Source organism: Myiozetetes cayanensis, unplaced genomic scaffold, assembly GCF_022539395.1.
Source record: "Myiozetetes cayanensis isolate MyiCay16 unplaced genomic scaffold, myiCay2020 scf23, whole genome shotgun sequence".
Taxonomy (NCBI): domain Eukaryota; kingdom Metazoa; phylum Chordata; class Aves; order Passeriformes; family Tyrannidae; genus Myiozetetes; species Myiozetetes cayanensis.
The window spans coordinates 4,596,912-4,618,352 of NW_026087445.1; the positions used below are offsets into that span (position 1 = coordinate 4,596,912).

Below are 21,441 nucleotides of genomic sequence, written 5' to 3' on the forward strand. Positions count from 1 at the left end.
GTGGTGCTTAGCTCAGCAATCTGTAATGTGAAACTGCTTAAGGGGGGCTTCTCACCACTTTCTGCATTGTTTGTTTGGCCTTGGCAGTCGAAAAATTGTTGCATCTAGTAAGCAAAGAGTGATGATTGTAGATAACCTCTGAAATAGCTGTAGACTTAAGCAGGGCTGAGGTTGTGGTTGGTTGTGTGACCTGTAATTTGCTGGTGGGGCAGAAGGGATGTTCTTGCTAATGACTGCATGTAGCTCTGAGGATGCCCTAATAGAGTTTGGGATTGGGAGAAAAGTCAGACAGGTGGGTTTTCAAAAGCCAGTGCAAAAGTTGGGTTTGCTGGAGGCTTTTGGCATCAGGCATTAGTATGGCTTGCTGCTCTGGATAAATTTCTTGTTATAGCACTTGAAAAGATTGAATTTTCAGTTTAGTGAATGGTTTTTCTCCAGGACAGCTCATGAGTTTGGCTCACTGATGTTTAAAATACTATTAGTGGGATTGCAAAGCTGGGGTGTTTAAATTGCACGGCTCTGGACTTCTCTCAGGTAGGGGGAAAAAACCACAGAAGAAAACAATTTCTTCCTGTATAAGGGAAAGTTCTCAGTCAGTCGGGATGGGAAAGAGAGAAGCTTGTGGGCAAAGTGCTATGGCTTGCTGATGGACAAGGCTTAGGTTAATGCCCATCTTGTCATTGCTGCGTGAGAAGAGTTGAGCAATTAATCCTCAGTTTCAGCCCTCACATCCAGGCCTCCGTTCCCTCTGGTCTCGTTGCCATCTTGCTGATTAATCTTGGGGCCGCGTGATCCTGCCCATGGCTGAGTTCTCCACCTGTGTGACGGTCTCAGCAGTGTCCAACACAGAACCAATGCAAGCAGAGTCTTTGCTAATGTGATCTGGAGCTCCCCAGGGAAAAACGCCAGAGGCTTCTGTTCCTTTCTGTGGCTCAGAGTGATTGCATGGAGCACATGGTTTAGGGAGAGTGGTGGGTGTCTACCTGCTGCAGTAAATGAGTTTTGCAGGGTGGAAAAGAACACCCTGCAATCCTGAGAACTGTTCTAATCAGTTCCAAGCACTGGTAGCACCCACTGACTGCTCTGAAGCTCAGCGAGTGGGAGAATTGCCCTGATAACAGCTGCGTGCAAAGCAAGATTATCTGCATGACTTCATTTACTGTTTGGAAAGCCGGCGGCCTTCATTCAGAATTTGTGCCGATGCATCTGCCTTGAATCAGCAGTGCTCCCTACAGTCCAGAGCCAAGCAGTCTCACTCCCGAGCCTCACAGCTTATGGTGGAGGAGGAGAAGGGAGATTTACACTCTGCAAGGTGGGAAGTACATGTGGGGTGGAGTCGCAGTGGTGCTGCATGGAAAAGCAGCTCAGCTGGCTGTCACTAGTCCTCTGTGCTGGTGATGAGAAATGCCAGTTAGTCACTGATATTGCTCCTTTGCAGGGTCTCCCCTTCCCTCCAAGCACCTCACTTGACAGCCATTAATTAACCCTCAAAACTGTCCCGTGCTTGGGTTTGAATCCCCTGTGCTGATGTGACACACAGAGGTTGTGATTTATGATCCTAGGACTGATAAATAGCCAGTGACTGATCCTGGGATACCTGTCCCTTTATACAGACCTGAGCTGCTTTGTGTGCTAACCCTTACCTCTCCCCTGCCCAAAGAATCTGGCACGCTTCAAATCTCCTCTAGATTTTCCTGCTTGTATCTCTCCCCCTGTTGGATGCACCTTTTAAGAACTCAAACTAGGATTTTCAAAGGAATCTATTGGAATTAGATAATCAAGGCCTGCTGAAATTCCAGCCTGTGTTTGTCGGAAGATCACAGCCTCGAATTGTAATTTCTCTCGTCACGGTTATTAAGAAGGAAAATAAAGAATACTGCCACTTAAGGTCAAGTGTGCTGCCTTCTGCCAGCCTGGGAGCCTCACAATTGCTCTGGCTGTTGGGAGTGTCTAATTAGTGTAACTTTCTCTGCAGTTTCATCTGTTCCTCACAGTTAAAAAAGCAACAGCATCTAGTGAGTTGTTGAGAAGGATGGTTTAGCCACAGTAATAGGCTCGGTAATTATTTTTGTGATGGTAGTTGTAGACAAGGAAGGAATCACAGCTGTCTGGTCTAATAAGTATCAAAAGTCCTGGCATTGCCTCCTTCCAGTTACCCTTTCTTTAGCCAATTTAATACTGTCAACTACTATTTAAAACTGAACTCTCTAGCAGAAACAATCACTCACCAAAACCACCCCCAGCAAAACAGCTATTTCCTACTACTTCAGTACATTTGGGATGTCAGGGCAAGACAGAGATAAACCAAAATGTTTTTCTAATGTGGAGGCTTGGTGGAAGCAGAAGCACATCTGTGGGCTGAGTCCTTGGGTTATGTCATTAATGTGAGTTTTTAATTTCAGGGTCAGAAAGGTGATCCTGGGCTGTCTCCTGGAAAAGCTCGCAATGGGCAGAAGGTAAGATGTCACCCCGAGGGCACAGGCACCACGACCACTGTGTGCTTTTTATAGACACACAGGGAGCCTGTACTGCAGCCACAAACATCACAGCTGCTCTAGTAGACTTAGGACTGGAAAATAAGACTTAGACCTTGGATTCAGGACTACAGAGAGAGGTCAGGCATTGACTGTGGTGCACTGAAGTGCCCCCTGCCACAGCTTTTTGTTGTCCAAGTGTTTATCTATTTTATGCACAATCTGCATCCCAGACTGAAGTCCCTGCTGCTGCAGGCATGTGCCTGCTTGAACACAGTGTTTAAAGTAGCACATCTGAGGTACAGCCACACAGTGCCAGCTCTGGCCATGAGGCTGGAGAAAAGAGGCAATGCCAGTGTAAGGAATAAAAACCTTGGAGGCAAAGAAAAGGATGTTCTTGCCGAGGAGCTGTGCTTTGTCCCACATTGCAGCCCCATCAGATTGCTGCAGTGAGAGCAGCCTTGCTGTCCCACTGGTGGGGGAAGGTAGAGGCTTCCCAGACCGTTGTTTCAAACCAACACCAAGCACCCAGCTGGGAAGGGTAGCTGCTTTCTGGGTTTAGTAGTGGTTAAGGATCAGAGTTCTGCTAATTCTTTTCAGTGAGTTACAACTCCCATTTTTGCTGTTTCACAGCTGAGTGATTTTCACTGAGGCAACAAGCTCTCACAGAAGTCTAGAAATGAACAGTGGGGCCATCAGGGCTCCACATCATCTACCTCAATTAGTTCTTTCAGTGGTGCCTGCACAATACTTGTTAATTCATGCCCAGGGCAGCAGCCTGGTTCTGTTCCTTTCACCCCAAGTCTTGCTATAAATACACAGCTCATAAAAAGCATCAGCCACGAGGAGCTTGGGCCCTTCATTTGAAACCAGATGCCTCCATGAAGCAAAGAGAGCCACACAATTGCAAGGTGGAAGGTGGTGCTAGAAAACATTCGGAAGGCAAAGTCTGAAATGATGCTTTTAACTTAACAGCACAAGATGCCTTTTGAAATTTCTGGTACGCTGAACCGGAGTGGCATCACATAGAAATCATCCACCTGCAGGCTGTGGGACTGTTTTCTTGCAGTCATGCTTGGTGTTAGAAAAGGAGAGATCCAGATCACCTTCAGCTTGTGTTAACAAGGCTTTATTCCAGTTAGCAGTGATAGGAGTAAGGAGTTTCCAGCAGGAGTTTGGAGTGATGCCTAATTTTCAAGCTAGATACTTGAAAATCATTGAATTTCAGTAAGCAAGCACAGCACAGTGTTAGAGACTCTCAAGGGTTTTTTGATCCTAATCTGAGGAGGCCGAAGTGGGTTGGATGTTGGAGAGTTCTCACAGCAGTGTGCTCATCCGCTCTATGATGGCTTGGGTGTGCCAGCTGGGATGTGATGCAATCCCTTTTCAAAAGTACAGGCCACTGAACAAACCCACCACGGCCTGCAAAGGTTCAATCCGTGTCATATGGGCAGGTTAAATAATTCCACAGTCAGCACCATCCGAATGGGAGCCATGGGCTGAGCCAGTGCAGTAGCAGAGTGTGAGCGCAGTCACAGCACTTGGCAGGAGGTACCTGTTGTTCTTATTGCATTTAGAAGCTAAAATTTCCTTGCCTTGGCGATTTCAATGCCTATTGAAAGGCGAAAGGAGCATGTGACTGAATGAGATCATTGAGGGGAAAAAAAGCGCATTCATTCTGCTGGCGAAAAGCTGGACTCCAGCAGCAGCTGCCATTAATTAACTGGGGTTATTATTTATATGAGCCAGTTAATAGAGATGTTGTTTAAATCTACACTTCTTAACCAGTCAAGTTTTGAAGAGTTGTGATTAGAACCAGAAATATCAATAGTTGGGAGGTGGTGTCGGGAAATAATCGCAGTAACTACACTAGGCACTGAGAAAATGTTGCTGAAAACTAATTGAACTTGCTTGCTTCCTGCAGGGAGACGTGGGCTTACCTGGTTTAACTGGGTTCCCTGGACCACCTGGTAGAAAGGTAAGAGTGTTCTTTTCTAGTCAATTAGATCAGTGTTTCTGTTTTAACATTTTCTCCTGTACTTCTGCCTAAAAGATTTAATTAAGTCCCAGTACCCATGCAAAGAGTCTTATGCCTGTTTCACAGGTGTATAATCCAGGAGAAAGGCTGAAGTAACTCTCTAAAGTTGTACTAGCAAGACTATGTAAGATACGAAATGAAATTCTGGATACAGATTCTGTTCCTTCTTTTTATTCCACATCCCTCTTCACCCTGACACTGGGTCTTCCTGAGCAAGCTGAGTTTAGTTCTGGTGCACTGATGTATTAACTAAATGGATCTACAACTGGCAGCAGTACTCAAAGGTTGGATTCAGGACAGGTTTAGCATTCCAAGGAAGCCCTGACTGTTTATCCTGGTCAAGCACATTTCAAGAACGTATCTGTACGCCTTCCCTCTCTGTTTTGCTTGGAGACTGACAGCACCAGTCAGGTTTTACTTTATTTGCTTCTGTATTGATGCTTCAACATCATTAACATCATGAACAACGTACTGATGCCAAGAAAAGGGTATGTAGGGATAAAAGACAAGATCCATCCCTGTCTTCCTGAGGCAGCAGTGTATGTGCCTGTATCCAGGCATTCAGGACTGCACAGCAGTGCCTCAGCAATTCATACCTGGAGCTCAGGTCTGTGGTATATCAGGGGCATTTCAGTTGAGCTTCCAGTTCCAGGCTGTGTAGGTAGGTTTGTTTCTAATTTTTGGAAGCTGGACCTGCTGCAGGGACCTGTTTGAGTGGGGTTCAATGGACATGACTCCCCTTCTCAGTAAGCCAGTATTGCCATAGCTAAGCTGAACAGTTAAAATTAGCATCTTGTTTCAATCACTTCATCATTCAATGGGCCATTTATGATATACTGTTCCTCAGGCCAATTAGCTGCACACAAACACCTACTCAGGTATGTTTTAAGACTCTGGGGAGAGAAAGGAGGTGTGGAGGAGGCTGAAGGAAACCCTCCCTCTCCATGGTTATTTGTTGTATGCTTTATGTTTCTGATATAATTGCCAAGAGTAGGGGCTGAGTTTATTTTTGCACTCCAAGGCTGGTCATGCTTGGGGTGCTGTGTGGAGTGGGAGTAATAGAGTGATTAATTACCGATCTTCTGCTGTCACAAACAAGTTCTAACTAATAGGGTGCAAAGAATACCATTTTCCTGGTATAACAGCTCATAAAACAAAACCTTGTGGTTACGATCAGCAAAATGCAATGTCAGGAGTGCAAGGACTCATAGTGGAAAAATGGAGAAGGAACAGGAGACTGAACAAACATTCCCAAGTCCACCACATGGCCTTCACATCTGATCTCAGCTCCCCCAGGACAGGGCAAAGGCAGGGGTATGCTTCTGTTTCTTCAAGTAATGAGCAAGTTGGAGGTTGAAATTTTTCCTTTGGTGCAGCTTAAAAACAACCACCTCCCAGTAGCACTAGTCTGGCAGTGGTTTTGGTGTAACCTGGCTTTTATTAGCATCCTGCATTAAGAAAAAATTACAGCTGTTGGAGAAATGTTTGGAAAAAAACCCTTTTTCTTTCTTTTTTTTTTTTTTTTTGTAATTTGGACTCCCTGCTGACACTCTCCCAGTGAAAATAGGCTGGTGTTTGACTGAAAGGGGGACAACATGTCTTGGCTACCAGAAAACAGCAACACCTCGGAAACGGACATCCCTCCTGCTCACTCCATGGAGGGACTGTGGAAAGGGCTCTCAGGGCTTTGATCTGAAAGCACCATAAAGAAACCTTAAAACAGGCAAAATATTTCGCATGGGGGAAACAAGATACTTTTCCCACTAAATGAAACAACTGGCTCAGCAGCACGAGCTGGAGCCACCACCAGCAGCACATGATTTGGGGATAGCTCAGCTCCCACCACAGTGCCTGCCTTGGGAATGCAGTGCCTGCCTTGGGAATGCAGTGCCTGCCTTGGGAATGCAGTGCCTGCCTTGGGAATGCAGTGCCTGCCTTGGGAATGCAGTGCCTGCCTTGGGAATGCAGTGCCTGCCTTGGGAATGCAGTGCCTGCCTTGGGAATGCAGTGCCTGCCTTGGGAATGCAGTGCCTGTCCTGGGAATGCAGACAGACCTGTGCCCTGGAGGACTGGAGAGGTTGATCTCAGAGCACCTCCAAAGTTGTTTGTCTATGAGTAGATGAAACTGCCTTTGAAGCAGCAGATGTAACTCTCGTGGTGCTTTTGCTGACTTGGAAAGGGTGGCAGGACTTGGCTGTTCCCTCTGCCCATCCCCCTGATGCCTCTGAGGTGTCTGTGGGCTTTGGCTTTTGGTTGGGGGCTGCAGACCACAGCTCTCTTGGAGATGATCTCAGCAGAGCAGCATCATTGCTCTAGAGGAGAAAACAGTTACAGCAAAGTACATGTTTGTAGAGGCAGCAGCAGTGAGAGAGGAAAAGCTTCATTAGAGTCACTTAGAGAGTAAAAACAGAGCTGGGAAGTGGTCAGTGCTTCAAAACATCCTGTTATGCAGGTCTCATTCTCTGGCCTCTTTACTCCTCACATTTCCTACCGAAGTGTAGGATGATCCCTTTTAGCTAGGAGGGAGTGGATTATAAATATCATCACAGATGAGTAAATCCTTCACGGGAGTGCAATTTCCTTTCTAAATCACAGCCCTTTGTGTTGAGCACCCTGTAATCATCAGGAAGTGTTCGGATAAAAGAGCAAATGCAATTGTTGTCATACCCTCTGCCCTGTCATTTCGGTGCTATTTGAAGAGGATTTTAGCAGGTAAATAATCTCACTTTGCAGCCAACTTCAGTACACACAAGCCTCTCTGGTTTTTCCTCGCTATAATTAACCTGAGGCAGAAATAACTGTGGTATAATATGAAGAAACACAGGTTTGAAGCTTTCCAAAGCTCAGTACATGTAGTGAGGAGGGTATTTAGTAGGACACAACAGTAGTAGAGCGTGTCTACATATTTAACCTAAGTGCCATTCACTTCCTGTGACTGTAGGGATAGCAATGCAGTGTTTGACTTCAGTTCAGGACCTGCTTTGAGCATCTCAAGGGACCATCATCCAACCACCTGCTCTGGGTGGACATGGCAGGCTGGAAACACTTGTCCTGCAGGGACCCACTCGGAGCAGAATGGTTTGGAGCAGCCAAGCCAGGCACCTCTTTCTTATCAGTGGAGCAAGTGAGACGTGTCTCAGTGTTTGTACTCATGGCTGCACGTGCTCCAGCTGTCTGGAGACAAAGGTGGCTCCTGCTCCAGACTGGAAGAGCTGGGCAGAGACCCCAGGAGGAAACCTTGTGGGTACTTGCTAAATCCCAGGGCACAGCTGAACCCAGGGCAGTTTCTGTTGGCAGCTCTCACCTTCAGGCCAGACACCCAACCAGGGTGGAACATCTGGAACATCCAGGAGAGGATCTCATGGGGCAGATTCCTGGAGAGGGGCAGGGAGTCCTGTCTGCTGGTCCCACGCCAAGAGCTGCTGAGCCACTTCCAGTTAGGAGCCCCTGGCTGAAATGCTCCAGCACCATTTGGAGAAAGGACCTTTGAGGTGATTCAAACAAGGGCCCACCAGTAGCCAAATGGTCTTTCAGGTCAGCCACCACCTTATCAGGAGGTGCAGCTCCGTCCAAAGCGTGGGCCACAGTACATCAGCAAGGTCAAGCAGGAGAGAACTGGTGAAAAGGGAATCAACATCTTTCCAGGCCAAAATGTCTGCAATAACAAGGAAGGAGGAATGCAGAGGGGAGCGGGCAGTGGCCAGGATGGCTGAGAGTGTTGCATACCACCGCCAGGGAAGGCTCAGGCTGCCGGTCTGGAATGGCCCATGGGAAGAATAAAAAAGCTGTTAAGCAGAGGTGTGGACCTGGAGGCAGAAACAGTTCCAGGTTCATCTGTTGAGTGGAGCAAAAGGCCAAGTGCTCAGTCACACCAGGGGCTGGTGGTGATGGCTTCCAGAGCAGGGATGCTCCCCACAGGTTTTCATGTGTCAGAGCCCTGGCTGGGTGAGCAGCGGGGACTGAGTTACAATTAGTTGTAACCCATCCTGAAAGCATTTTGTTATTTCTGTAGTATTTGTGCAAGGATTGTTCCTTGTTTATTTTTTTCTCTGCATTTTTTTCAAGTTAAATTTTCTACCTTTTTTTTTTTTTTTTTTTTTTTTTTAAATCTTGCTGGTAGCCCAGCTAAACAGTCATCTTTGTAACTGAGTATAATCTTCTAATCTGCTTTGACTTAACTTGATGGAAGTGAGTTTGTTTTAAATAGCTGAAGAGAGATAATAAAGAAGAGGGGGAAAGAATTTGCCGCTTGCAGAATTTACTCCGTGTTTGAAGAGAGCTCTAGGTAAATCCAGGAGAAAGCAAATGCCCTCAGAAAACACACTGCTCAGTCTGCAGTTAAACAGGCTGCCCTTGTCTCCAGTGCCTGCATCCCCTCCCCAAAAAATACTGACAAACTGAAGCAGGTTTACTAAAGACCTGCGAGAATGATTTGAAGCCTGAAACACTTGCCAGCAAGCAAGCTGGATTGAAACTCATTCTAATTAATTCAGCAGAGAGAGCAGGTTAAGAGGCAGCTTGCTCACCATTGTCATCTCACTGTGACAAGATGTGATCTTGTCATATCTTGTAATGATTAGATTGGAAAAACTGGATGCTAGAATGAGTAGAAACAGAACTGAAGTTTCCTGTGACAGTAAAAGGTTGTTTGGGTGTTTCCTGTGGCATTTCAAGTTCTGAAGTGAGAGTGAGTGCTCTGAAACACCAGTGACTCATGTTGGGTAGTCCCCAGTGTGCCCAAAGCCAACATTTAATCCTGTAGGCCTGTGGTTTCCTGAGGATTAAGGATAGCTTTGCTCAAGGTGTAGATTACAAACAGACAGATCTGAGCATAGAGAGCACTCTAAATGTGTTCACGGAGCAATTCCTGCTGGAGTAAAGCACCACCCCAGACCCCAGGGGGGCACACTGGTGGGTTTGGGCAATGCAAGCACAAAGCAGAATGTTAAAAGTTTGCTTGATTATGTAATGCTACCCCACATCTAAAATCCTACTTCTCCTCAGAATTTTACTCCCACCTGCAAAGAGAAAACCAAACCGGATTATTTTATTATATTTTTGTTTCTTGTTACTCATCTCTTCCATCCTATTTTGACAGGGATATAAAGGCTACCCTGGACCGCCAGGTCACCCTGGAGACCAGGTAAGTCTTCCCAGTTCCCAACACTGAACCTTTAAGGCGGGGTGGATATGCTGACTGGTGCTAGTTTGGCTCTGGTGCAGCCTGCTCGGTGTGGACAGCCAGCTCTGGGATGTGCCCTGAGCTCCAGTGCTGCCACCAGACACTGACCCAGCATCAGCAGCACTGCCTTGGACTTTCCAAATTTAATTTCTAATTTCTGTTGGTCAGCCATGTTAAGTTTACTTGGGGGAAGAAATACCAGGTTACCCTCCTCCCCCTGTATTTGTCTTTTTACATTAATTTCACCTGGAGTTTACTAACCACATCGTGTTAAGTCCTAACATGTAATTCCCTTCCCAAAGTCCATTCCCCCTCTCCCCTTTTCTCCCCCTTCTTTATTTGGTTAAGTCTGATGTTTGCAGTGCAGCAAAAAAAAAAAAAAAGGCAATGAATAGCAGGCCCTGTTAGCAGTGATGTTAAAGGATATTATACATGAATCCATTTAGTTTTGAAGAATTTTGGCAGTGCTTCCCCAGCAGTAAAACGGTTCCATATGCCAGATATAGATGCAGCCTTACACCTTCTCTTAGGCTCCTTGTTTCAGACTATCTGCTGCTTTCCCTGCTCATGGAGGGGGAAGGAGAACTCCATGCTTAGTGCATGGATCCTATTGACTTTGCTTCTCTGGGTTTTCCCCCCTCATTACTTTATCCCACTGTCTACCCTTAATATTTTTTTCCTCTCTGTAAATGTGCATCAGGTTAATCCATTCCACCTCCTTTTCCCCCGCTCAAAGAATGGAGCAGCTAAAAATGCTTCCCAAGTGGGACATTCACCTGACCTTCTGTGCCTTTTCTTTTTTCTTTCCAAAGGGAGAACGAGGACCAGCTGGAAGTCCAGGTGCCAAAGGTTATCCTGGCAGGCAGGTGCAGTAAATCTCATCGTGCTGTGCACAGACTAGGGATTTGGGTGTGCAGGTAGCTGAATATATGCCCTGATAAATTCATGCCCCACTAAAGACAGTGCAGACCTCTAGAAAATGTCAGAGGATTTGAATATTTGACCTCTGAATGTTTTCCTTCTTCCCTCCCCAAGATGCTGTATGAATGATGTGGTCTTTCAAATCTGAAAGGTTGTTAGGAAGTATTTTGTGCCTATGATAGATAAAACTTGAATTTCTACAGCAAACTGACAAAATTTTGCTTCACTATAACAACAGGGGAAAAAAAACCACAACAGCAGAGCAAAGAAAGACACCTGCAAGCTGCTAACCTGGGATAGAAAAAGGTGTCTTGTTGAAGGAGAGGATTTAGATGAACTCTCACTAGTAAATTGCACTAACATATACATATCTAAACACGTGTAAAATCATGCATGGACCATAAATATATAAATCACATTGGCAGCTGCAGGAAGATAATGAGAGTAAAGCAAGTCTTTGTTTTCATTCTGGAAAAGAAATTCACAATGACAACTATAGGAATGGAGGAGTGTGCACTGGAAAATGGATCAAGACTGGACACTTTGCTGTCTTACTGATGTAAGATGCTGAGTAGTAGAAAGGAAATACAGAGAAAGAAACTGTAAGAACTTAAGTGAAATCTATTGGAAGCAGAAGATCCAGTTCTGTAACATTTTGTGGTGAAATGAGTTTGTCATGGTTTTCTAAAATGAACACATAAATGTTGGATTCTGCCACATTTATCTTTAAGCTAAAGGACCAGGCAGATGTCAAAAAGCCCAAGGGCTCTGTCATGAGTCTTTCAGACTTATCATGAGTTCAGATGTGAGATTTTTACCCAGATGTATGTGCAGGTTATCAGATTAAATGTGAACTAGATCTGCAGAACAAGTCGACATCCCCCTGCCTCAGACTGTCAATAATGTATGACCCATTTTAAATTGAAAATTAAGGTGGTATCTTGCTTAGCACACAGGAGAGTGCAGATGGCAGAACTGGATGGGAGCTTTATGCACCTGACTCAATGCTCCATTCATTCCCTGAAAGGCTCTTAGAGATGTGCATGCCAGAGACTCTCCTAGGTGTGAATGCATGTTAGATGACTAATAAGAAGAGGTCCAAGGTATTTTGGACAGACAAGGTTAATGAATGCTGTTCAGCAGTTCAGCCCTTCAGATAAGCAGGATGAAATCTGTGCCTTGGCATTCGAAGAACAGAAGTACCTTCTTAAAATGTGGTTTGGACCAGGAAAGTGACTATTTTTTTCTTTTTATTTTTTTTTCTTTTTTTTAAGGCAGCTTTTTTCAGCATATCTCAATGCTGTGTGTATCCAGCATCAGAGCTGTTTACTTTACTGAGATTTTACTACTTGTTACTCCTGTCAGCTGTGCTGGCTCTGCAGCCCTGGGAGAGAGCGCTTGGCTCGGGTTTGGTTTGTGCATCACAGGCAGGATTGTTAACTTCACCCTGATGCCTGAAATCTTTGGCAGCAGTGCAGGAGCCAGGAAAGAGCACAGCCCGATTTCACATCCCAGGCTGAGCCTGCAGTGCTGCCAGCTGAAGAAAATATGGATTTAACATTTTTTGTTGTTGTTATTCTCCTAGAAAATCCCAACAACATTTGGAACTAGAAAAAAAAATTGATCTGGAAACTTGCTAGAAGATGATAATAAACATAAAAATTAATTTTGCATTTTTATAGTGTTGTTCTTCTGCAGTATTTTGTGAGCAGCAACAGCCACAGAACTAGATTGGGGAACGTGTTTTCAATTCTTTCCATGGCTGCTGGTGCTGCGAAGGGTTAGAGATATCACAGTGCCTGCCCTGCTAAGTGACTTTCTAGGCTGCAGAAATTAGAGAGGCTTTCTCACTGCACCAGTGTTCCCTAAACAGGTATTGGAATACATTTGCTATGCCTGTGTTCAGTTGGGCAGGAAAATGAAAGGAGGGCTGTTGGGCACAGAGCATCACTGTGTGTCACATCCGAAATGTAATGCAACCTCTGGGCTCCCCACTGCCACAGCCCTTGTGGTCTTTATGACCAGAAATCTCTACTCCAGCCCCCGGGAAGGCTCCCTACGTGCAGCAGTCTCAGGTTCTGCCCAGTCCCAGCTCACCAACAATGGGAGATTTGTCCTTTTTTTCTCCTCTGTTGATACACCTCGGACTGGGCACTTAAAGCAGAACCACACAGGGACAGTGCTGGGGGTTGGCACTGCTCGTTATTTTAAGTTAAGCTTGTCCACATTTGTCTTTGTTTTTTCCCTTCTGTTCTAGGGTTTACCTGGTCCCATAGGGGAACCTGGCCCAAAAGGCACTCGGGTAAGCAGCCTTTCATTTGGCTTTTCTCTGCTTGTTTTTATCAAAGCCTCCTCAAGAAACTTTATGCTTGATTTTGCAATCCTGAAACTAGTTGCTTTAAGTTGTTGGATTCAGGGGATTTGAACTGTGCACTGCTTGTTTACTGAAGCACTGCTAAATTTTTTGAATTAAACATGGAATGTACCGTGATCAAAGTTCCCCAGTAGAGTGCTGGTGATAAAGTCAGAGCTCACATTGCAGGAGGGGAAAGAACAGCTTACAAATTCCTACCAGAGCCTGCAAACCCCATCTCCCCAAGGCCTCTTTAGTTTCAATAAGTGTGGTTCAGTGGTCTTTGACCACACTGCACATGGGCTCATTTGGGTACAGTCCTGGTTAGGGAGTGATTTATATCATTATGCAGAACAGCAAGCCAGCATCTTGAAGTCATGTGCAAATACGAACAATATCTCCATCCTGCCTGGTTGTGCTCACCAAATATAATTGCTGGGTGTTTATTCTCACTGCAAAGGATTTTATTTTTTTTTCTATTACTGCTTAAGGCTCTTATTAATCACATTTTGTTCTTTTCCTGCAATTATAAATTCACAACGAGATTCCAAGCCAATAAAATCCCCCGTTTCTCTAACATGTGATACTTTCTCTATATGCAGTAAATTCAACCAGCTGGCTTTCATCACTGGGAAAACTGCAAGGAATAAACAAATGCTGACCCTGTAGCTAGCTGTATTCCTGAGCTGGGAAGGGAGATGGCACGTTCAGTGTCCTGCAGGAGAGAGTAAGATCCAAGAGCACAGCTTGCTCACCTCACTTCTGCAAGGGCTGAAGTTTTTCCTTGATGCATCTGTTTCACTGGCCTATCTAGGACCTTGTGTAATTATCACGTGGGAGATGTGCAGAGTTCCAGACTTGGAAATTATTTTCCACTTTGCACCCCTGAGTGCTGAGCACTGAAATATTTATAAATACCCAAGAAAGCCATTTCTCAGTTCAACTGCAGTCAATGAGAATTGATTGCTAAGGTGAGATATGCACATTTTGTGGATTAAGTAAGCCAGCTCTGGAGTCTTCTCCATCCTCCACTTCTATTTTTTAATTCTGCAGGAAGAAGTTCAGGAGTAATGTGGTTTGGTTTGGGATTCAAGAGGCAAAGACAGACAGGATCATTTTAATGTAGTACTATTTCCCAGCTAGGCATTATCCCTAAAGGAAACGCAACCTGAAGGGAGCGATGGACTGGTGAAAGAGTTTGGTGGCATCGGCAGTAAGAGATTTAGTGATGATGGAGAAAGGAAGATGAGAGAAAATCAGTGTTAGCACTTGGCTCTTGTAACAGTGAGGTGCCACGGAGGGGGCTCCCTGCTGAAATCCACTTCCTCTTGATTCATTTGGCACAAATCAGTCCTTTGCAGGGGCCCAGCACACAAGGTGACTTTGTCCTGACTGCTGAGCAAAGGGATTAAACACAAGGCTGCCATTGTGGCAAGGGAAGGGGAACGTGGTGTTTTATGCAGCGTGTCTTGTCTGAGCAGGATCCCAAGGCCACGGAGAAATGTGTGGAAGGAGCGGGTTTTATGTGAAACCCGTTGGTGCAAAGGAGGTTTGCTTACAGCTGGGTGTCAGAGGATCTGTGTGGATGTACAAGATAAGCCTCACACATGGATCCAACGAGCCTGGAATGGCACATTCAGCCCCTCCCAGCCCAGGGAAGGCAGGAGCCCTGGGTGCTTGGGGTTTGCACAAGGTCTTGGTGGGGTGACAGAGCGTGCAGGGACAGGCTTTGGGCAGAGCCAGGACCAACTCGCTCCCCTCGGAGCCCTGGTGCCAGGAAAAGGAGTTTGCCTCAGAAGGGGCTGCAGTGTGTGACCTCCAGGTGACAGAATACAAGCAGAAAGGGCTTGGTACAACAGGACAGCTGGAAATGACTGCCAAAGGCAGGGAAAGAGCCCTTGGGGAGACAAAATGAGGTTCAGGCCTGTGGATTACTTTTGCTATCGCTCTTGCTAACCTTGAACCAAGCTCCATTTCCCTCAGGTACACTTAGAGCCAGCCCAGGTAAGGTCTCTTTTTGCTGGCCTCTTCCTGCCTGGAGTCCTCATGATCCCTGGTGTGAGGGTATGTGCCCTTGGACTACATCGTGGAAGCCAGCACCATGCAGTCCATGGGCATATACACTTGCCTCAAGGTTTATTTCATCACGGCTGCCATTGACCAACGCTGGAGCTTGCTCTGCTGTCCAGGAAAGACAGACTGACTGGAAGCTAATGGAGAAATGTATTTTGACTACCTGTTTCCTCTTTCCTTTAGGGGTATATTGGTCTCCCAGGATTGTTTGGGCTACCAGGGGCTGATGGAGAACGAGTGAGTATTTTGTGAAGAAAACCTTGGTGTTTTGGTTGAATGCAGTTCTTCAGAGACTGATGTAAACCTTTCCTATCCCTTGTTCCTGAGGAAAGAGGTGAGCACACCTCATGCTTAACTGTGCCCTCCTTAGCCTCTTCCTACCCTTGAATGAAGACCTGTATAATGCTGGCATTCAGCTCAGGACCATCAGACCTTGCTGTTGACTACAGAGGAGTTCTTCTGTATTTTTCCTTCACTTAAAAGCTTGTCTTCCTCCTCCCACTTGCTAGTTCATCTTAGTGGCATGGGATGGGGTGGGGTGGAGAGGATGTACATGGAAATTCCCTGCTCCCACAGGAGTGACATCCCAGCCATGCTGTGTCAGCATTTTGGGTGTCCAACTGGAGATGTCTGGAAAGAACCTGGCTCTTGGAAGGAAAAGTGTCTGGGGTTTCCTGGCAATGGCTTTCCTTCCAGTTGGATTGAGTTGGGATGGGGGGTGGGCAGCTGTGGCTGCTGTTCCCATGTGTCCTCCCTTCCTCCCATCCCTTCCCCAAACCCACATCTTCAGAGCTTTGCAGGACCTCCCTTGCTTTTTTGCTCTTCCCTCCCAATATCCCCCACTCACCTGCCCTCTTCCCATCCAAAGACCTAGCTCTTCCCACCACAAGACCTCCTAAAGAAGGTCGCTGGAAGACGAAGACCATTCCATTCCAGCTTTTTCTCCCCCAAATGCAGTCTCCAGAAACGAGAGGCCGCGGGAGCATGTGGGAGTGAGCGTGTGTGTGTGTGTGTGCCTGCCTGGGAGGGGACTGCCCTGCGCTGTAGCCACGCTGATTTAATGCTTGTATAACTAAATAAGAAACACAAACACGAGTTCTGCAGCGACTGCCTCGGCGGTGGCCTTCACTCGGTTCCAGACCAGTAGCTTAATGACTGCTCCTGCTAAGCACAGCCCCAGCCTGCTGCCCTGGGTGGGGATGCTGCCTGCGTGTGTCCTCGGGGAGGCCGTAGTTAATGGGTGAAGGTTAATTGTCTTCTGCTCTCGCAGCTGACTGCGAGTAGCTGACATTTTGATTCCCGAACAATGCCGCAGTCATTAGCCTGTTTTGCATTCTCCTTTCTCCTCTTGATTTGTTTTGTATTGTTGGTTGGCTGTTTGCTTTCTCAACCAGACGTATTATTATTTTTTTTTTTCTCTCTGTGTTTTTTTTCCTTGCAGGGGATCCCTGGAGTTCCTGGGAAGAGGGGCAAGATGGGTAGGCCGGTAAAGTTTTTCCTCGTCTATTATGCAGACCTTGTTGAATGAAAACTGGAAAGAAAACATCTGGCTTTTGGCTGGGTCCCTTCATATCTTCTGATGGGAGCTAAAGGGGGAGATCAAACAAACCTTTCCCTGTCTCTCTTTTAAAGCAGGAAGAAAAGCAAAGACAGAGATATTGTTATCTTCCTTTCTTCCATGCTCTGCCCACTCCATGTTCTTTTTCACACCATCTCCATGCTCCCTTGGGTCTTACACTTCTCAGATTCTCTTCCACAACGTTTTCCCCCCTTATCGTCCCTCTGGCCAGCCTCTTCCCTGGATGCACCTTTTAATTTCCAGCTATGATTGCAATATCCCAGGTGTCCATACTCTCTCTGTTCCATCTCCTGATCTGTACTCCTACTAGTCCCATCCCTTTTGCTTCTTACTGTGACTCTCCCCAACCCTTGTCCCATCCTGCTTTGTGTAATGCAAGTGCAGTTTTGTATAGAAAATTTCTTGTCCTGGGTGGTGTGACAGATCACTGGGAAGACATGTTTGAGGAGCAAGGAGACCAGGTAGGTGTTAGAGCTTGGCCAGGAGGAAGGAGGTGTTTGCAGGTAGGGCTGAAGATAAGGTGGAAACTGTGAGAGCTGCATAGAAGAACAAGGAGGGTTGTTCTGACTGTAGCAAAATGCAAAAGCAGTTGGGAAAAATGTTGAAGTAAACAAAGGAAACAAGGAAAGGACAGAAATAGAGCCTTTCCCACATCAGCCTTCTTCCAAGAAGTTCTGCATGTCTGTCTCCTTTAGCAAACTGGATAAAGTTTTTTGCTCCAGGAATCAGTGCAGCAATCAGGCATGTTGGAGATCTGTTGTATCTCATTGCTTTTGCACCTTGTCCTTCATGTTAATCTGAGTTTGTCTCGACCTCTGGACATCATTGCACTCACATTTCTTGTAAAATGTCCACTCACCCACACACGGAAAAATCCAGTGCTTTCCCCTTGTCCCTCTTGCATGCAGAACGTGCTTCCCAGGAGTCCCACGCCTACCACTTGCTGGTGTTCCCACTGAAAAAGCCGTGCAAACATCCCCAGAGTGCCACGTTCATCCTGGCTGTTCTCCTCTGCCTGGGATGGGGAGAGGTCAAGCAGATTTTTTTGGGAAGCAGTGGAAATCTGTACCAGATCTTATGGTTTTGCAAGGGGCTGGTTGCACCAGAACACCCCCCGTGATGAATAACTGCAGGGCCCGTGGATGTAACCATGACTCACGGGCCAGGGTAAAACAAACACAGCAACTGTCGTTAGGTTCAGGGGCTCTGCTCTCTGCCTCAGTTCTGCACAGAGCACGCTGCAGTGTTCCAGCTGTTGGTTGGCCAAGATTTGTAATCTTCCAGGCAAGGGTTTTTGTCTGGCGGTCACTGTTACAAGCAAGGGGCTCCCCTGAGATCAGCGGGGAATCTCTCAGCCATGGAGACATTTAGGCTGGCATCTAAAGAAGGGATTAAATGGCTGAGTATGAGCACCTTTGTTCTGCTTGGCTCCTTCAGAGAGTTTTGGCCCCATCCCTGTTTTATGATATCAGATTTAATAAGAAATCTTGAATGGGCCGATGCTGCTGGTTTGTACTTCCAAGCGTGAACAGAAAGATTAAGTGACATCCAGAGTTATTCAGGAAGTCTCTGGGAGAATGGAAAGCAGGAGCCAGATGACCTGGTTCCCTTCCCAACACTTATCTCCTGGCTGGTGCTGTCTCCCAGCTGGTTTAGGGTGTTTGTGAGCCTTCAGGGATTTTTCTGGTCCCATCTCTCCCATCCCCACATTTGCTGGCGTGGCTGCTGTTCCTGTGCTATCTCAGTGTTGTCATTGGAGGGGAGAGCACTTGGAAGCCCTTATGAGCTACCATCACAGCTGGTAAATGCTCTGGAGAGTAAGGAAAGAGTTGGTATCACCCATATTTCTCTACCTAGCTTTGTTTGGGGAGACCAGCAGTGGGTAAATGCTCAGCTGAGGAGGAGCAGCGGGCTGGGGGAGTTTGCATGTGACACCGTGGGCCTCTGAGAATGATGTAAGAGGGAATGATTAAAATAGAAGAATTGGACATGAGTCAGATCTTGAAATCCTTCCAGGGAAGTTAAGTTTTGCAGAGCTGTGAGGGACATGGTGAGTCTGTCGTGGAAGCAGTTGACTCCTCCTCCCTGCCCGGCATCAGCGATGCGGGAGGCGAGTGCATCCCAACATGTGAGCCCTGGAACTCTGGAGAAGGAGAGCGCTGGGGGTGGGCTGGGGGGAGAGCTGTGATTGAAGTCCAGTGCACAAGGGAGGCTGAAATAACATCTCCAGGTCTGACAGTTTTGGGGGTGGGCTGGAGAGCTAGGGCTGAAGTGGCTGGTTGCTTAAACCTTCAGTGTTGCCAACGCAGTGGCTGATAAGAACAGCTTTTTGTGGTGTTTTTATGGATTCTTATGGTGTTCAGTTGAGCAGCTGACCAAAAAAAGGATAAGAAAGGGCTCATTGGTGTGAGGCAAACAGGGCTATAGTCAGCACCATGCTGGGAGAAGGAGTGAGAGAAGTTGTTGTTACCCTGCCTTGCCATGCACAGACAATGTGTCAGTCCTGGTTTATCTTTAGGAAGGAGCTGAGCTGTCACTGAAGGAAATGACCCATGGGAAGAGCAGGAGATAGAGCTGGTTCAAGAAACACCAAGCTGCAAGTGCTGTGCTTTTCTTACATTGTGGGGGATGGATAGCCACAATTAGAAATATCTGCACTGCAGATTGTATTAAACTTCAAATAGAATGGAATACTTTCAGAAGTTCCTAAGCCCTGCTAGAGGAAAAGACTTTAAAGCAAAATTTCAGGAAGTATATCCAAAGAGCTTTGAGCTCTCTTTTAGTTAATTTTCAATTTAAATGTGTACTTTATATCTTTCTTCATCCAGAGAATGTCAATGCTGTGTTAACTTATGCCAAATTTTTGCTTAGAATCGGTTTTATTTAGTAGTATTATTTTAAAAGAGATAGAAAGAAAAGGAGTAACATTAAGTTCCTAGCCATACTTAGCAATTCTTGGCTTCATCTGAGGTCTATTCACAAGTCAGTCAAACACAACTGAGGTTACCTTATATTTTTATAAAAAGCTGGTGGTGCTGTTGATCCCATGCCCAGAGCTCAGTTGGGTGTTCAGAGCCTCACTGTGTCAGGTACCATGAAAACACCTTGTGAAAGAAAAGTCCTGGCCCAAGGGGTCCACAAACCAGCCCAGGGTCAGACCATCCCCAGGGCTGGAAGGTTTTGGTAACGGTAGCACAAGCAAAGTCATTGATACCACAAGCAGAAATCTCAGCATCCCTGCCTGTCTCCCTCTGCTCATCGTTGTGTTCGTTCTTTTGTCCTCCTGTAGCTCATGTTTGTGAGCTGTGTCCCACCAGCTGTCAGGTGCTGGGATGAGGGTTCCTGCTCACCTCAGGCAAGGGAGGGAGGCAAACACCTCCTGGCAGCACTGGCTCTGCCAATAGGCTTCACCCAGCCTTTGGCAAGTGCCAACATGTTGCTGAAGAAACAGCTTGACAGGCAGAGTAGGGTGTGAGCAGCAGGCTCAGGGGGAGGGTTTGCATGCAGGACACGTGGCCAGGTAGGCTGACACCTCCACCTGTGAGAATGGCTGGAGGATGCCAAGGCAAGGTAGGGAGATGCTGCCTTGCTCTCTGCTTGCACAGGAGCAGGACATGGGACCTGCTTTCTTACCCTTGACATGCAGTGTCAGACAGGCTGTTTGGCTTTTCTTGACTGTCTGCAACACAGGGGTAGCACACTCCCTTTGGAGAGCTCTCCTTTGAGCTCAGCAGCTAGAGCTTGGTGTGGAAATGCCAAGGGTGATGGCTCATGTGTCGAGGAAGATGTGATGTAAAGTGGCATGTGGATTTCAAGTGTTAGGGATCAGCGTGTAGGTGAGCCCAGAAGTCTCTCTTCCCTGTGCCTGTCAGTCCCAGCGTGCAGGCAGTGAGAGCCAGCAGTGATCTGGCAGCCACTGGGACGTAGCCTCAGTGTTTGTTGTGAGGATCAGCGTGGTGGCAAAGTGCCAGAGCTGGCACTGCTTCCTGTGGGCTGACCACAGCCGGGATCCCCCTCGCCAGCTCTCAGCCTGGAACACGCCAGCACCTTCTCGCCAGGCTGTTTGTCATGTCTGCTCTCCTCTCCCATGTTGATGAGAGTGTATTAACTCCTGCCCCCAGTGAACACCAATAGATTGTTTTTTCTGTCAGAAGGGGCTGTGATACCCCTGCCCTCCCCACAGAGTGGGTAGGCTCTTGCATCACAAGAAAAGGCATTGCCTTGTGGGAGGCTCCAGATGGCCAAAAGCAGGGCTGCCTCTGGGTTAGGAAGGTTTCATTTTACAGCCTCCCCCAACCTTCTGATGGATGGCTGAGATAGCTTTGTGGGGAATGTCAGAGCGTGGGGCTTTGCCAAGTTACACAGTCTCAGCTGTTGTCCGTGCAAACAATGGGGGGACATGCCTTGCCATGTGTCTGGGAAGGCTGGCATAACCACAAATTACTGAGAAAATAAATTTTGCTCCTCTCCGTAGGGACTAAGACCATAAACAGCTCCTCTCTTGCCCCAATCTTTTCTCTCTTTTGGATGCAGCTCAGACCCTTCCCTGCATTTGGAGTGAACCAGGAGTCTCCTGCACCACATGAGCTGAGACTGGGGAAACTGGTAACAGCATTTTAAAGTACCTGTAGGTAGGTCTGTAGGAGCTGATGGACAGGGCTTGGGTAGCTCTGTTTTGTGCCAGTGCCCCAGCACAGCACCAAAATGTTTGGTGCCTTCTTCAGGAACTGATTGATTTAAGAAAAATAATACACTTTTAATCATTCTGTTTGCATGAAAAGTTCAGTGGAGGTACTGAAAATATCTGTTAGTGGGAGAGTT

At 46.7% G+C, this 21,441-nt stretch overlaps 1 protein-coding gene across 2 annotated transcripts in view; it reads left to right on the plus strand.

The window, feature by feature from the left end:
* Positions 1 to 21,441, plus strand: part of LOC126642407 (collagen alpha-1(XXVII) chain-like) — a 143,944-nt gene that overhangs the window by 34,051 nt on the left and 88,452 nt on the right. For both annotated transcript variants that reach the window (XM_050320007.1, XM_050320008.1), the window contains exons 6-12: positions 2,403 to 2,456; positions 4,399 to 4,452; positions 9,611 to 9,655; positions 10,507 to 10,560; positions 12,873 to 12,917; positions 15,225 to 15,278; positions 16,483 to 16,527. In XM_050320007.1, coding sequence (XP_050175964.1) covers positions 2,403 to 2,456; positions 4,399 to 4,452; positions 9,611 to 9,655; positions 10,507 to 10,560; positions 12,873 to 12,917; positions 15,225 to 15,278; positions 16,483 to 16,527 — 351 coding nt within the window. The remainder of the gene's footprint in view (positions 1 to 2,402; positions 2,457 to 4,398; positions 4,453 to 9,610; positions 9,656 to 10,506; positions 10,561 to 12,872; positions 12,918 to 15,224; positions 15,279 to 16,482; positions 16,528 to 21,441) is intronic.